This window comes from Solanum verrucosum, unplaced genomic scaffold, assembly GCF_900185275.1.
Source record: "Solanum verrucosum unplaced genomic scaffold, falcon-dt-bn FXZP01000294.1, whole genome shotgun sequence".
Lineage (NCBI taxonomy): Eukaryota > Viridiplantae > Streptophyta > Magnoliopsida > Solanales > Solanaceae > Solanum > Solanum verrucosum.
The window spans coordinates 792,403-807,886 of NW_026019925.1; the positions used below are offsets into that span (position 1 = coordinate 792,403).

Below are 15,484 nucleotides of genomic sequence, written 5' to 3' on the forward strand. Positions count from 1 at the left end.
ACCTTGCACTTTCACAATATCCTTCAATTATCAAGGTAATGGGTTTCCAATAATATTTTGTTACTGCCGGCTAATGCAATTGATCAGAAAGAAAAACAGAACAGTACTGGGCCTTCAACTGTTTTGAGTTATAGTTGCTTCTTGTTAGGAACCTTCCGTATAGATCATTGCAGAATAATTGAGTTTTCAATTCTGCTCTCCTGAACGAAAATTTGTTGTGGACATTGGTTTAGAGAGCTGGGTGGTGTGAGCATCCACTAATATGATTCATGAAAGTTGTAGGGTTCAGCCAAACATTTGATATACGAAGCTCAGATGATGACTGAAATTGCATAGTACTTGGTCCACCAAAGTAAACACCATCATAATGGTGCCTCAATGTCACGTTGCTGCCGGTTTCAACAACACATTTGGTTTTGCTTCTTCCGAAGACTGGTATTCTTGTCGCATGCCACACTGACTGCCATTTTCCATTCTTCCATCCTCAGCTATTCTTACAGTTCTGCTTTGTCGTCGCTTGCGCTTCCTCCATCTCGATCTGCTAATCTTCTTGGAAGCCAGTTCAGAGCCTAAGACATCACTTCTCTCCTGGAGGTGGTCATGCATGTTCAAAACCAATAAGATTCTACTCAAGCATTAAGACGACTATGCAAAGAAAAGGCAATATTTAGCATTATTCTCCCTCCATCCATCCTGGGAAACATGAAAAGGGAAGGAGATGATTTCTACTCTTTATTTATTTCTTTTCCTTTCTGTTATAACTACACAGTGACTGAAAAAGAGATGCTTGCCTTGGTCTTTGCATTTGACAAGTTCAAATCATATTTGGTGGGTACCAAAGTTATTGTTTACACTGTCCATGCAACTATTAGGTACCTATTCAACAAAAAGGATGTGAAACCGAGGCTTATTAGGTGGATCTTACTACTGCAAGAATTTGATCCGGAGATCAAGAATAGAAAAGGTACAAAGAATAAAATTGCAGACCAGTTATCCAGGTAAGAAAGTTCACTGCATGTGCGTGAAGAAGGGCAAATTCATTAGGAGTTCCCAGATGAGCAATTACTAGTCTAGTACACAATTCGAACTCTATGTACACACTTGCGAGTACTTATAGTTACAAGTGGAATTGTTTATTTGCTGGTCATAAGTCGTTTGGATTTGATAGTCCAACTCTTAAGAGTCACTATATTACTCATTTGACCACGAACACTTGTGTGTGCATTTGGACACAACATTGATGGAAAATATTTTATTCTAAATTCCTTAGAGACTAAAGATAAATATTGTGGAAAATATTTCTGGTGGCTTGTGATATTCCATTGCTTATGTGACACAATTTGAAAGAGGTTTCCAAAATAGTTTGAGAGCCTTGTATGAATACATTAAAAAGGAAAAATATGTGGCTACTGAAGAGTTAAGTTCTTCCATACAAGATTCATTTGAAGAGAATCTACGGAAATGAGGGATGTGACCTACCTCACCCAAAGAAACAAAAGAATGGTTCTCTTCAATTGAAGTTCCTACACTTCAAGCAAAATTGACGTTGAGATAGAAAAGAAAAAGGTACAACAACATACCTAGTGACCAGTGTAGTCCCACAAAATGGGGTCTAGGAAGATTAGAATATACGCAGACCTTACTCCTACCTCAAAGGTAGAGAAGTTGTTTCTGATAGACCCTCAACTCAAGGTAATTATTTAATGGTGACTATTGTAAATAGGTATTAGTGGGTAAAAAAATTAGGTCGAATAGCTATTCCTGCTAAAGTCTATACTTTTAATGGTAATTAAAATATGTGTTTTCCCCTTCTTCATTATGGTCTAATTTCCTTTTGCTCATATTTATTTTGCCCATTACTGATACCTCTTCCGTATTCACTATTTAGTTATTAGTAGATCTAGTTATTTGTTCGAATAAGGGCAGATATAGTTGTTTTGTGAATATTTGATCATAATCGGATTTAATTTGTAAGATCTAATTGATCCGATAAAATCAGATCTAATGTTAAGTATTTAGGAAATTAGATCAGTTTAAATCATCTTTTGATTTCAAAAATCCTAAAATCAAGAATCAAACTTCTAGTTTATTTCGTCATCTCTATTGTCATAGTGTTTCCATACCATATGATATCAAAACAACTTTATTCTTGGTACCATAACTTACATGTATCAGAGCTGTTTTATTCTTGTGTTGTTCATCATTAAGAGCCTGTTTGGATTGGCTTATTTTAAGTGGCTTTAAGCAAAATAACTATTAACCACTTTTAGAGTGTTTGCTTAAATCAAAAAAGTTCCTATAAGCCCTTAGCATAAGCTGAAATTTGATAAAAATAAGTCAATCCAAACAGGCTCTAAACAACATTTACAGAGCAACTTCACCTAGCAGCATCAATAGAAGCTAAGAGTTCTATCAACAAAGTTCCGACCAAGACAACTATGAGTCAAAGTGACGATTCCTCTCATTTATCATTTTAACTTACTTGTCACAAGTTGAATGGCAAGAATAATTTGGAATGGGCACGATCTGTCTGTTTGGTAATTGATGGTCAACGGAAACTTGGACACCTAACTAGATAGACAAGAAGGCCTTCACCAAGAGACCCGAAAATGAATGCATGGAGATCACAAAACTCAATGGTAATCGCTTGGCTATTAAACTCAATGGAACCTGCCACCATAGGTAAACCATATTTGTTTCTCCCCACTGTTAAGATGTTTGGGGAGCTGCTAGAGAGACTTACTCTGATGTAGCAAATGTTTGTCAGATTGTAGAAAGGAAGGCAGGGGGAGAGAGGTGTTATTACTATAATAAGATGGTTTCTATATGGAAAGAATTAGATAAATGTTATAATGATGAATGGGAGTGTCCTAAGGCTAGTGTTAGAATAGAATAGGAAAACACAATCCTACACAAACTAGAAATAGTTTATAGTCTCCTATTTGGTAAGGAATTGTATTATATAGTGTCTATAAATAGGGTTCTCTATGTAATTATTACAACAACAATTCAATAATATTCTTTCCTTATATTTCTCACATGGTATCAGAGCATTGGTGAGAAAAAAAAAAGTCAGAATCCGGTGACTGTCAACGGCTGGTTTGCATTGTTGTCTCGTTTTACAAGTGTAGTGCGACAACCCACACCACCATGAGGTGCAAAACACTCAGGCGAGCAAACCCCAGTGAGCTCCTCTGAGTTTCACCGAGTCACGCGCCCTCACGCGCCACCAGGAGTTCCAGGGTCGCGTCACCACACGCATCACTTGTCGGCGCGTGCGACACTTTCCAGCCAGTTTTTTCAACAAAATGGTGTAGCGGAAAGAAAGAATAGGCATCTCATTGAGACTGCTCGCACTCTCCTCATTGAATCCCATGTTCCGCTGCGTTTTTGGGGTGATACAGTCCTTTCATCTTGTTATTTAATTAATAGAATGCCCTCATCTTCTATTTCGAACCAGGTTCCACATTCCATACTATATCCACAGTCACATCTCTATTCTATCCCTCCTCGTGTATTTGGGAGCACATGATTTGTTCATAACTTAGCCCCAGGAAAAGATAAATTAGCCCCTCGTGCTCTTAAATGTGTCTTTCTTGGTTACTCTCGAGTTCAAAAAGGGTATCGTTGCTATTCACATGATCTCCGCCGATATTTTATGTTTGCCGATGTAACATTCTTTGAATCTCAACCTTACCACACATCTTCTGATCATCTTGATATCTCTGAGGTCTTACCCATACCTCAGGTCTTACCTGTACCAACTTTTGAGGGACCTACGGTATCTTCTCCATCTCCAGTTATAGTGCCACCACTCCTAACTTATCATCGACGTCCACGTCCAACAATAGTCTCATATGATTCATGTCATGCGTCGGACCCTGCTCCCACTGTGGCCTTGCCCCCTGCTAGCCAATCGATTGCACTTCAAAAAGGTATACGATCTACTCGAAATACTAATCCCCATTATACTTTCTTGAGTTTTCATCGTTTATCTTCACCCCATTATGCCTTTGTATCATCTTTGTCCTCTATTTCCATCCCTAAGACAACAGGAGGAGCACTTTCTCATTCTGGATGGAGGCAGGCTATGATTGATGAGATGTCTGCTTTACATTCGAGTGGTACTTGGGAACTTGTCTCCCTTCCTACAGGTAAGTCTACTGTTGGTTGTCGTTGGGTTTATGCGGTCAAAATTGGTCCAGATGGTCAAGTCGATCGGCTTAAGACTCGCCTTGTTGCTAAAGGGTATACTCAAATATTTGGGCTAGATTATAGTGACACTTTCGCTCCTGTGGCCAAAATAGCATCAGTCCGTCTTTTTCTATCTATGGCTGCCGTTCGTCATTGGCCTCTTCATCAGTTGGACATTAAGAATGCTTTTCTGCATGGTGATCTTGAGGAAGAATTCTATATGGAGCAACCACCTGGTTTTGTTGCTCAGGGGGAGTCTAGAAGCCTTGTATGTCGATTTCGTTGGTCACTATATGGTCTAAAACAGTCTCCTCGAGCTTGGTTTGGAAAGTTCAGCACAGTAATTCAGAAGTTTGGCATGACTCGTAGTGGCGCTGATCACTCTGTGTTTTATCGGCATTCAGCACCAAATCTATGTATTTATTTTGGTTGTTTACGTTGATGATATCGTTATCACCGGCAATGATCAAGTTGGTATCGCTAATTTGAAGCAGTATCTCTTTCAGCATTTCCAAACTAAAGACCTTGGCAGATTGAAGTATTTTCTTGGTATTGAGGTTGCTCAGTCTAGATCAGGTATTGTTATTTCTCAACGCAAGTATGTTTTAGACATTCTTGAGGAGACAAGAATGATGGGATGTAAACCCATTGACACTCCTATGGATCCGAATGTTAAACTCCTTCCAGGACAGGGGAGCAACTCAATAATCCTGAAAGGTATAGACGGTTGGTTGGAAAGTTGAATTACCTCACTATGGCTAGACCGGACATCTCTTTTCCTGTGAGTGTTGTTAGTCAGTTTATGACTTCTCCTTGTGATGGTCATTGGGATGCAGTTGTTCGTATTCTGCAATATATAAAGTCAGCTCCTGGTAAAGGACTACTCTTCGAGGATCAAGGCCATGAGCATATCACCGGATATATAGACGTTGATTGGGCAGGATCACCCTTTGATAGACGTTCTACATCCGGATATTGTGTTTTAGTTTGAGGTAATTTGATGGAAGAGTAAGAAACAAAGTGTGGTTGCTCGATCTAATGCAGAAGCAGAATATCGAGTAATGGTTGTAGCAACTTGTGAGCTGGTTTGGATCAAACAGTTGCTTGGAGAACTGAAGTTTGGAGAAACCGGTCATATGGAACTTGTGTGTGATAATCAAGCGGCCCTTCATATCGCATCAAATCCAGTGTTTCATGAGAGGACTAAGCACATTGAGATTGATTGTCACTTTGTAAGAGAAAAGATACTCTCAGGAGATATTGTTACCAAATTTGAAGTCAAATGATCAACTTGCAGATATCTTCACCAAGTCTCTTACCGGTCCTCGTATTAATTACATTTGTAACAAGCTAGGTACATATAATTTGTATGCACCAGCTTGAGGGGGAGTGTTAAAATAGACTAGGAAAACACAATCCTACACAAACTAGGAATACTTTATAGTCTCCTATTTGGTAAGGAATTGTATTATATAGTGTCTATAAATAGGGTTCTCTATGTAATTATTACAACAACAATTCAATAATATTCTTTCCTTATATTTCTCACAGCTAGCGTAAGAGAAATGAAAAAGGAAAATTTCTAGTAAGATTGAACTAAGAATTCTACAAACTTCTTTCACAAATTCTTGGAAAAGACCCAGTCCACTTTGAAGGATTAGGCGAGAAGAAACAAGGAGGAATGTTATGCTAAAAACATACTCCAATTTGGAAGCAAAAAATATAGATTCTTCTGCTCAAGTTGCTACAAAAATGAAAATGATATGAAAAAGAAGATGTTGTGTGATCCTTGCAAAAAATACTGGCACACTCGCTCTAGTTGCTGCGAAAAATGAAATCACAAGAAAAAGAAGTCATGGTGTGATTTTTGCAAATATAGTGGCACTCGTGAAACCTGCTAGAAAATCCTCGGGAAATTGCATAACTGGAAGAGTAAAGGGGCAGACAACAGTGGCAGCTGGGTCTTCTAGAGTACCAGGTCGCTCTCGAAGAATCAGGGTTGAAACCTTCTCCAAAAATGTCACCATTCACCAAGGAGCAACTAGAGGTACTGAACTTCTCCAATCTCAACTACAAACCAGTAAACCTGATCATTCCACTCTCACTTGTTTTTTTCCCAAACAGGTATTGTACCATCTGTTTTTTTGAGCACCTGATCACATGACATGGAATTCCCATTTTCTCTCAACTTGTACTCCTTATGCAGGAAATAGAGAAGTCAGAGTTGATGGTGGTTCCTTCTCAGCAATTGCTGGAAAAGAACTATCAAATTAACCCTCTTTTGACTCTTTTTGATGTCCATGATCCAAAATTTTCTTTCAATCTTGTCTCCATCAGTAAATTGACTCGAAACCTTAATTGTTGTGCTATCTTTGACTCAATTTCATGTGTATATGAAGACAAGGTTTCAGGCAGGACGATTGGCAATGCTAGAGAGTCTAAAGGTGTATTTTCTTGAAGATGGTGACAATTCCATAAATTTTAGTTCACCTTGTTTGAACTTTGTTCTAGTTGATAACAAACTTGTGTTATGGCACTATAGACGTGTACATCCTAGTTTTCATTATTTGAAACTCTTATTACCTCTTTACTTTACGAATAAAAGTTTGTTTCTTTCCAATGTAAATTTTGTGAAATGGCTTAACATCGCCTTTCATTCTTTTCTTCTCAAAAATATCATGCCCACAAAACACTTTAACTTAATCCATTGTTTAGGGGCCTTCTAGGGTAGCAATTGTAAATGGAAAAAGGTGGTTTTTGAATTTCATACATTATCACACTAAACTTAGTTGGGTGTACCAATTGAAAGACAAAGGGAAATTAAAACATACATTGGAGGCTTCTATTTATGTTGAGATAAAATTTCATGAGAAGATTCAAGTATTTCGGAGTGAGAATGGGAGAGTTTTTTAATGACCAACTAGGCAATTTTTTCACTTCCAAGGAATAGTGCACCAAAGTTCTTGTCATGATACATCCCAACAAAATGGAGTTACGTATTGAGGAAAAATAGTCATCTTATGGAAGTAACTAGAACCTTAATATTCACAAGTGGAATCCCTAAATTTCTTTGGAGAGAAGCTCTTTTGACAACTACCTATCTTAGTAATAGCATGTGTTCCCGTGTTTTAGGTTTTAAAACCCATTTCATTATGTCATGACATACTTTCCTACTTCTAGATTGACCATTGATCTATCTTTCAGAATCTTTGGGTGTAGTATACTTTTTCATGTCCGTGATCATAATAGGAATAAACTTGATTTACATGCTAAGAAATGTATTTTTGTTGGCTATGCTCCTAGTCAAAAGGGATTCAAGTGTTATGAACCAAATACTAGGAAGATTATTATCATAATGGATGTCACTTTTTTAAAATATCAACTGCTTTTTGGAACTCATCTTCAAGGGGAGAAATGTAACATAGATTACAGTAATAATAAGGATCCTATTGACCTAATATGTGAGAATCAAAATGTTCTAGGTTTCGTGATAGAAATAGTACTTTTTTTTTTTTGAGTAAGGTAACTTTGTATTAAAACCAGTACTTAGGTAGTACTGAAAAAACCAATTTACAAGTGGAATAGATACATAATATACCAGATATGAGACCAATCCTAAATGGTGCCTAGGACATCTAAGATTGATTCAGTGTCACTAGAATACAGTTTAGTGCACCAAAAACAGAAAAGCAAAATGCAATTTAGCTTAATATAAACTCCTCCTATCCTCAAAACACCTATCATTTCTTTCCTTCCAAATAGTCCACCAAATACATGATGGGATGATCCTCCATCTCTCTTTGTTTCCTGCACCCGCTCCTGCTTCCTCCCAGCTAAAAAGAGTGTCAGCAATCTTGCTTGGCATTGTCCAGGCTATGCCTCTGAGATTGATGAATATCTTCCATAGTTGATCAGTAATACTGCAGTGTAGAAACAAATGGTTTACTGTCTCAGCTTCCTTTTCGCAAAGGAAACATCTAGAGCAGAGAGCAATGTTCCTTTTGATCAAATTTTCATGTGTCAAAATTGCTTCTTTAGCTAGAAGCCAGAAACAAGATACTTTGTAAGGTATGTTAGTCCTCCAAATATGCTTCCAAGGCCAGTTAGTAATATGTGGCTCTACTTGATTCAAAACCCTATACCCTGAGTTGACCTTATATGCTCCACTTACATGTCCACTCCACCATAGGCAATCTGCACCTTCTTGCAAACCTTGAAAACTCTCCAACTAGTTGAACAGTTCCGCAAGTCTAGGTATCTCCCAATCATTCAACATTCTTCTAAATCTAAGGTCCCACCCTTGTTGTGTCCACATCTCAGCAACTGTTTTATGCTGGTCTAAGGCTACAACAAATAAATCTGGGAACATGCCTATAAGGCTCCTTATCCCAATCCATTTGTCTTTCCAAAATCTAGTCTTGTTCCCATTAACCACTCTGATGTGGGAGTGATTTTTGAGAAAAGGCCAGTACCTTCTGATAGTCCTCCAAAGACTAATTCCATATGGAGTATTGACCTCCTTGGAGACCCAGTTGTCCTCTTCCCCATACTTACTCTTTATGACTCTGCTCCATAATGTTTGAGGTGCCTGTGAATATCTCCAGAGCCATTTAAGCTTCAAAGCTTTGCTATGACGCTTCAGATTCCTGATGCCGACCCCCTTGTCTCTTACTTCTGGTGATTTCCTTCCACTTGACTAGATGAAAAGCTCTTTTTTCTTTATTTCCATGCCACAGGAAGGATCTCCTGACCTTGTCCAGCCTTTGAATAACTCCGGGAGGGATTGGGAATAGGGAGAGCATATAAGTAGGCAAAGCATCCAAGACAGCATTAATCAGAGTGAGTCTACCTCCAAGGGACAAATACTGAGATTTCCACCCTGTCAATTTCTTCTCACACTTCTCCAATACTGAGTCCCAGATCCCTTTGGAATTAGATTTTGCTCCCAAAGGCATACCTAAGTATATTGTTGGTAGGTTACCCACTTCACCACCTAGGATTATAGCCAGCAGCTCCATATCAGGAACATGATTGATAGGATAAATGTGGCTCTTCCTCCAATTGATGTGAAGGCCTGAGATGGCCTCAAACAGAATTAGTATCACTCTCAAGTACTTCAGTTGTTCCTCTTCTGCCCCACAAAATATTAAAGTGTCATCAGCGTACTGAAGATGAGTGATTTCCATTCTTTGGTTATTGTTTTTAGCCACCTCAAAACCTCTGATCCATCCATTAGTAATGGCCACCTTTACCACGCTGTTAAGACCTTCCATGGCTAAAATGAACAAAAACGGAGACATGGGGTCCCCTTGTCTGATCCCTCTCTGAGCATTGAAAAAACCTTCAGGGCCACCATTGACAAGAATGGAGAACTTCACTGTTGAGATACAAAACTTCACCCAGTTGACCCATTTAGCACCAAAACCCATTTGCCTAAGGACTTGCAAGATGAATTCCCAATTGACATGATCATAGGCTTTCTCAATGTCAAGTTTACATAGAATGCCAGGTTTCTTTTGAGAAATTCTTGAATCGACTGCCTCATTGGCTATCAACACAGCATCCATAGTTTGTCTGCCTCTAATAAAAGCCATTTGTTGTGAGTCTACCAATGTGTCCACCACCTTTTTCAACTTTTCTGTCAAAACTTTGGAGACCAATTTGTAGAAACTCCCTACTAGACTAATCAGTCTGAAACTTTCAACTTTTTTGCCCCTTTCTTCTTGGGTATCAGGGCTATATAAGTAGCATTGAAACTTTTTTCAAACATCTCCTTAGAATGGAAGTTATGGAAAGCTTGCATGATATCGTACTTCAGAACCTCCCAACACTTGATGTAAAATCCCATAATATAACCGTCTGGGCCTGGGGCTTTGTCTGCTGCACATATCTTGAGACAGTTATAAACTTCTTGTTCTTCAAATTCTCCCTGCAAAACTTCTTTTTCAGCTTCCGTAATTCTAGGGCAGTTGTTGATGTTCCCAATAGGCCTCCATTCTACCTCCTCTGTGTAAAGCTTATTATAGAATTTGACTATCTCTTCTTTTATTCTTGCTGGTTCCACAATAGTCTCCCCTTGCACCTAGTTTGTCAATGTGGTTGTATCGCTTATGGGCATTTGCTGATTGATGAAAAAACTTGGTGTTTTTATCGCCCTCCTTGAGCCATAGTGCCCTTGATTTCTGTCTCCATACACTCTCCTCATTTTTTAGGACTTCTTCCAGTTCCAATATAACTCAGCTTTTTTAGCAATTTCCTCTTCTGTCATGATCCTGGAGTCCAGAATTGAATCCAGATCTGCCATTTGGTTAAGCAATCTTGACTTTTGAAGTTTCAGACTCCCTTGATCACTCCTACTCCATTCCTTTAGCTTTTCTTTGAGGGCTTTAAGTTTGGAGGCTAAGATGTAATCAGGTCTCCCCGAGAACTCAAAAGAATTCCACCAATCACTAACTTTGTCCACAAAACCTTCTTTTGTTAACCACCAATTCTGGAATTTGAAATAGGATTTTGGGACCTCCCAGCTACCACATTGAAGTGCAATAGGCACATGATCAGAAACCAGCCTTTGCAAAGGCACTTGTTTTATGTTACTGAAACTTCCATCCCATTCAGAAGAGAGAAGAAATCTGTCTACCCTTGATGCAGCCTCTTGATTGTCTCCCTTAAACCATGTGAAAGAGCCATCTTCCCACTGTGTGTCGACCAATTCCATATCATCTATGAAGTCGGAGAACTCCACCATTGCTGAAGTTCTTCTGTTGCAGTTCTTTTTTCAGAGTGAAATCTGCAGACATTAAAGTCTCCACAGATCGCCCAAGGACTTTCTATCAATACTCTCACTGCCCCCAATTCATCCCAAAGTAACCTCCTTTCTATCTTTCCATTAGGTGCGTATATACTAGAGATATGGCAAGAAAATTCCTGCAGAACTGCCACAAATTTACAGGTTAGAGAATAGGCTCCTATCTGTAATACTTCTCCCTTCCAGACCCTACAATCCCACATCATTATCATTCCTCCTCTGGTACCACTAGCTTCCAGACAAACAAACCTTGTCCATCTTCCTCCCCCAATCTGTTTAATGTGATCCTGACAGTTTCCTTCTAACTTTGTTTCTTGCAGACATAGTATGTCTGCTTTCCAGTCTAAAAGTTGGCTCTTGACAATTCTTTTCTTCCCCTGATCATTCAATCCCCTCACATTCCATGAAACTATTTTTCGCTTCATTGGTCATTCTGAGTTTTCCCCTTCCCCTTTGATCTGCCTCCACCACTTTTGAATTTTACATCAAAGGTGATCAGATTTTTCAGTTCTAGCGAGCCTTTGCTTCTGATTTTCTTGATATCTGTAATTGGTTCCATTCTTCTTGCTTGCCTACTCCCATCAATTTGCATAAGTAGTTCAAGAGTTTCCTTCTCATGGCCTTTAAAATCAATTCCGAACATCTTACTGAGTCTTAGCAAATTTTGTCTAACCCAGGCAGTTGCTTCCAACTCCTTTTCCAGAACTGCTTCTTTCTGTTCTGCTTGTAGTGGAGATACATCTTCTACTTCCCACAGATCCCCATTGATTGACGGGTCAAAGATTGATAATTGTTGTTGTTCCTGGATTCGAATCTCCCCTCTCGTGTCTCCTTTCCCCTCGGCATTGAAACTCCCTTCATCTTCCCCAGGTACCACTTGCATGTTGCCATCGATTTCTCTGTCTGGAGCTTTGCCATCTATCGATGCCATCTGCAAAGTCCCAGATAGATTGTCAGACTGATTCAAAAGGGGCTTGCTCGACGTGAGTTCTACTAGGAGCATGTCCCTTCTTTCATTAATGGGTTCCTCCATAATATTGTTGTAAATAAATTGGGCTGGATCAGGCACAATACAATTATTGCTGTCAAGATGGCCCAGAGGGTTCAGTGTAACTCCCAAATAATTCCCATGCTCCTCACGTGACCCCACCTGGGGATTAAAATTTGAAATATCCACTCCGACGTGACCCTGACCCCTCCAGTCAATAGTTGTCAACTGTCCAACAGAGTCTATTACCTCATAGGACTCTACGGACCGCTGGACAAAAAAAATTGTGCCATTGAGTTTTTCATCTCCAGGCACCGGAGACACCACCGGAGTTCTTTGAAAACTAGGTTTTCTTTCCACCCAGATCGGGATAAAGAAATTTAGACCCTCTTTCGAGATAGTTACTTCAATTGGGACGTTTCGGCCATCCCCCTTTACTTCGATTCGAGCCCATTTAAGGTGATTCTTCAAACCAGTCTCTTCCTCCGTCGATTTCCAGCCACCACAAAGGTCTACAAATTGTCGAAAAGTTTCATGCGACCATAAGTGAAGAGGTATCCCAATCGCTCTGATCCAAGTCGTTTTGCTCTTCTGTGCCGCCGGAGTGCACCCAGTTATAGGGTTCCACCATTCCCACATTCCCAACGAACCCTAGATTTCTTCCAGGTCCACCCTCCTTGAAGTGTCTGCTCAGCCATATTCCTATTGGGGAATTCAAAAAGGAAAGTGTTGTCTATCATCTCGTAGATGTTAACCCCAAAAACTTTCTTACAAGTTGATGATGCCCATTTCCTAACCTCGCAGAGGGTAGGCATCTCAGAGCCAAGATTGCCAAAGTTTCCTGTGATACATCTTCCAAGCAAACCTCTGCCATACTCAATTGTAGCAATAGTGGAAACCTCCTGCCTTTTGCTTTCTGGAGCTTCAGAGGTAGATGAAAGCCATTTACTGCTCTCAACAACCTTGGCATACGAGTGGTTAGTATCAACCATTCTGTGAGGAGCTATTAATGTTCTTGGTGGTGAGTAATTAATGAAGTTTCCTATCTTGAGTGCAATGTCTTTCCAACCAGCATTGAAAGCTTCTAGCAGTATAACTACTGCTCTGTCCACTCCTTTTAGAGACAAAAGACTCATAAATCTTCCATGAGCAATAAACTTCCTTGTACTAAAATACTCTGCCATTTGGTCCTTCATTCTCCATCTCCTCACAAAATTCTTGTTGTCGTTTGAGGCTTCTTTCAAGACAAAACAGATCCACTCCATCACTTTTTTGCTGAGAGTTATTCTTCTCATCATGTTTCTACTGCGCTCCACCCAATCAAACCAGACTTCCTCGCCAGATGTCCATCTGGTAATATCGAATGACTTGAAACCAGCATGGAAATAAATCCTATTTTCCCCCATGTCTGTGGAAGGGAGATGAAGTTAAGGAAGGGAGAAAGCTATTGCAGAAAGAGATAGCTGAGGGGAGGATGAGGTTGGTAGTTTTCAGGCGACCTGCCGGAAAGAGGGTGCTCTCTCTCCTAGAAAATAGGAGAGAGAGTTTTGGGGAAGTGTGCCTGAGAGCTTTTTTTCATGACTACAGGTTTTTATTTTTCACCAAGTCCTTACGAATCCCGATAGAAATAGTACTTTTGGTAATCAAAACCTAGATAAGGTACGAGATAACGAGTTAAATAATTTAAATGAAAAAATTGAGACAATAAAGCCTTTTCATGACTCAATTAATGACAAGTACATGGAACATACAAAGGAATTACAGGTTTACTCGAGGAGAAACCGGAACAAAAAATAAAAGATTAAGCACACTCATAAGAACCAAACTCCACCCCCTATGATCTCACTGATATACAAGTGCACTTTTTTTCTTTATTTTTTTTTTGATAACCGAGAAATCCGTCTGTGACCCGCCCTTTGGACCAATCACAGCCTTCTAAACTCGGTGGATAATGGGCCCGCCCCTCTATCCTTCTCCACTTAAATACCGGGCTTCGCTTTGCATGGTGTGGGGCTTATACAAGTGCACTTTGATGATCATACTTACAGGAAATGACTTCTTAGAATGAAGAATTTAAAAAATCAAAGAACATCCAATCTGTCTAAGACTTGGTGGAAAGGGTTACCTGCTACCTACTGCTAGTGGGAGGTTGTTAGACCCCTAGAATAGCTATGCGACGTCGGTACTGACATGACAAGGACTTGGCATTGGACTTGGCATGGGCATGGGAAAACAATGCGGGTGTGCGACTAAGTGTTGGAGTGCAGCAAAGTGTTCAAGATGCTGGAGTGTTGGCTAAGCAGCTTGGATGTGAAAAGACTAAGTATGTTGGAGTGTTGGGAAGGCAGACTTAGGACCAAGGATGCTAGAGTGTTGGCTTGGCAGACTTGGGCATGATGACAACGACAGGCGTATGGCACCTTAGGGGCATACATGCAAACAGTGGTATCGGCAAGACAAGGCAAGGCAGCGTGCTGACTTGACAAGACAAGGTTGTGGGAACTTGATGAAGGCAAGGCAGGACAGCATGTGGGCTTGACAAGGCAAGGCTGTGTAGACTTGACGATGGCAAGACAAAGCTTGATCAGTGTTGGCACAAGTTGGCAGAATTGAAGAAATAAAACTAAGGCTGGGAGACGGCTGAAATATTCTAAGTATGGGCAGATGCAATTCGGCTAAGGCAAATAAATAATATGTGCTAGGCTCATGTATTGTGTTTATTTGAATTCGAATTGTAAAGAGCTGTTAGAGTTAGTTTTATTTGGACAGATTTGACCATGACATGTGTTAGACACTTGGCAGTTTTGAAACTGTTTGTAACTGCCATGTGTAGATTTAAAATGGGGTGGAAATTCGGCTAAAGCAAGCAGGAGAGTGTTCTGTCCCTTGGTCGAATTCATGAAGCCTTTCCTTTGCTGAATACATATTAATAAAGGTTGGGATTCATCCTGTAAACGTCTGAGTGTTCCTCAATATAGTACGTTGCCTAAAAGTAAAAGAAAACTCGTAAGTGTTAGACAGATTCGAGTGTATTGATAGGCTGAAGTTTGCAAGCGTTGCAGGTGCCGTGCAGTGGTGTTAGACGAAAAAATCGAGCCCGTATCAATTGGTATCAAAGCATAAGACGTACGAGATGGTGACGAACACAGAACTACAAGAATTGGTGCGCAATATAGAGGCATTTGTTGGCATAAGGGATTGGCACGGGACTGATCCTACGTTTTTGGATCTGTTCACCCAAATTAATGGCTTGAGAACGGAATTTGAGGCATTTCCGACAGAGTTGAATCAATATTGTGTTGATGCTGAAGACCAACTGCTAGAAGGTCTTAATTTTCGTAAAGCAGCAGCACTACAGATCGACGGACTGCTGAAGGAAGACAAAAACCTTCACGCAGAGATGAAGGTGTTGCGAATGACCGTTGCTGCTTCTAAACCGACGGGTGGGGATGTCTCTAAACTAAAGTTCCCTTAACCTAAGTCTTTCAGTGGTACAA

At 39.9% G+C, this 15,484-nt stretch overlaps 1 protein-coding gene across 1 annotated transcript in view; it reads right to left on the bottom strand.

Moving 5' to 3' along the window:
• Nucleotides 1-381: 381 nt before the first annotated feature.
• LOC125827643 (uncharacterized) overlaps nt 382-15,484 on the bottom strand; it is a 36,662-nt gene continuing 21,559 nt past the window's right edge. Inside the window, exon 8 of the mRNA XM_049506954.1 lies at nt 382-588. Coding sequence (XP_049362911.1) covers nt 382-588 — 207 coding nt within the window. The remainder of the gene's footprint in view (nt 589-15,484) is intronic.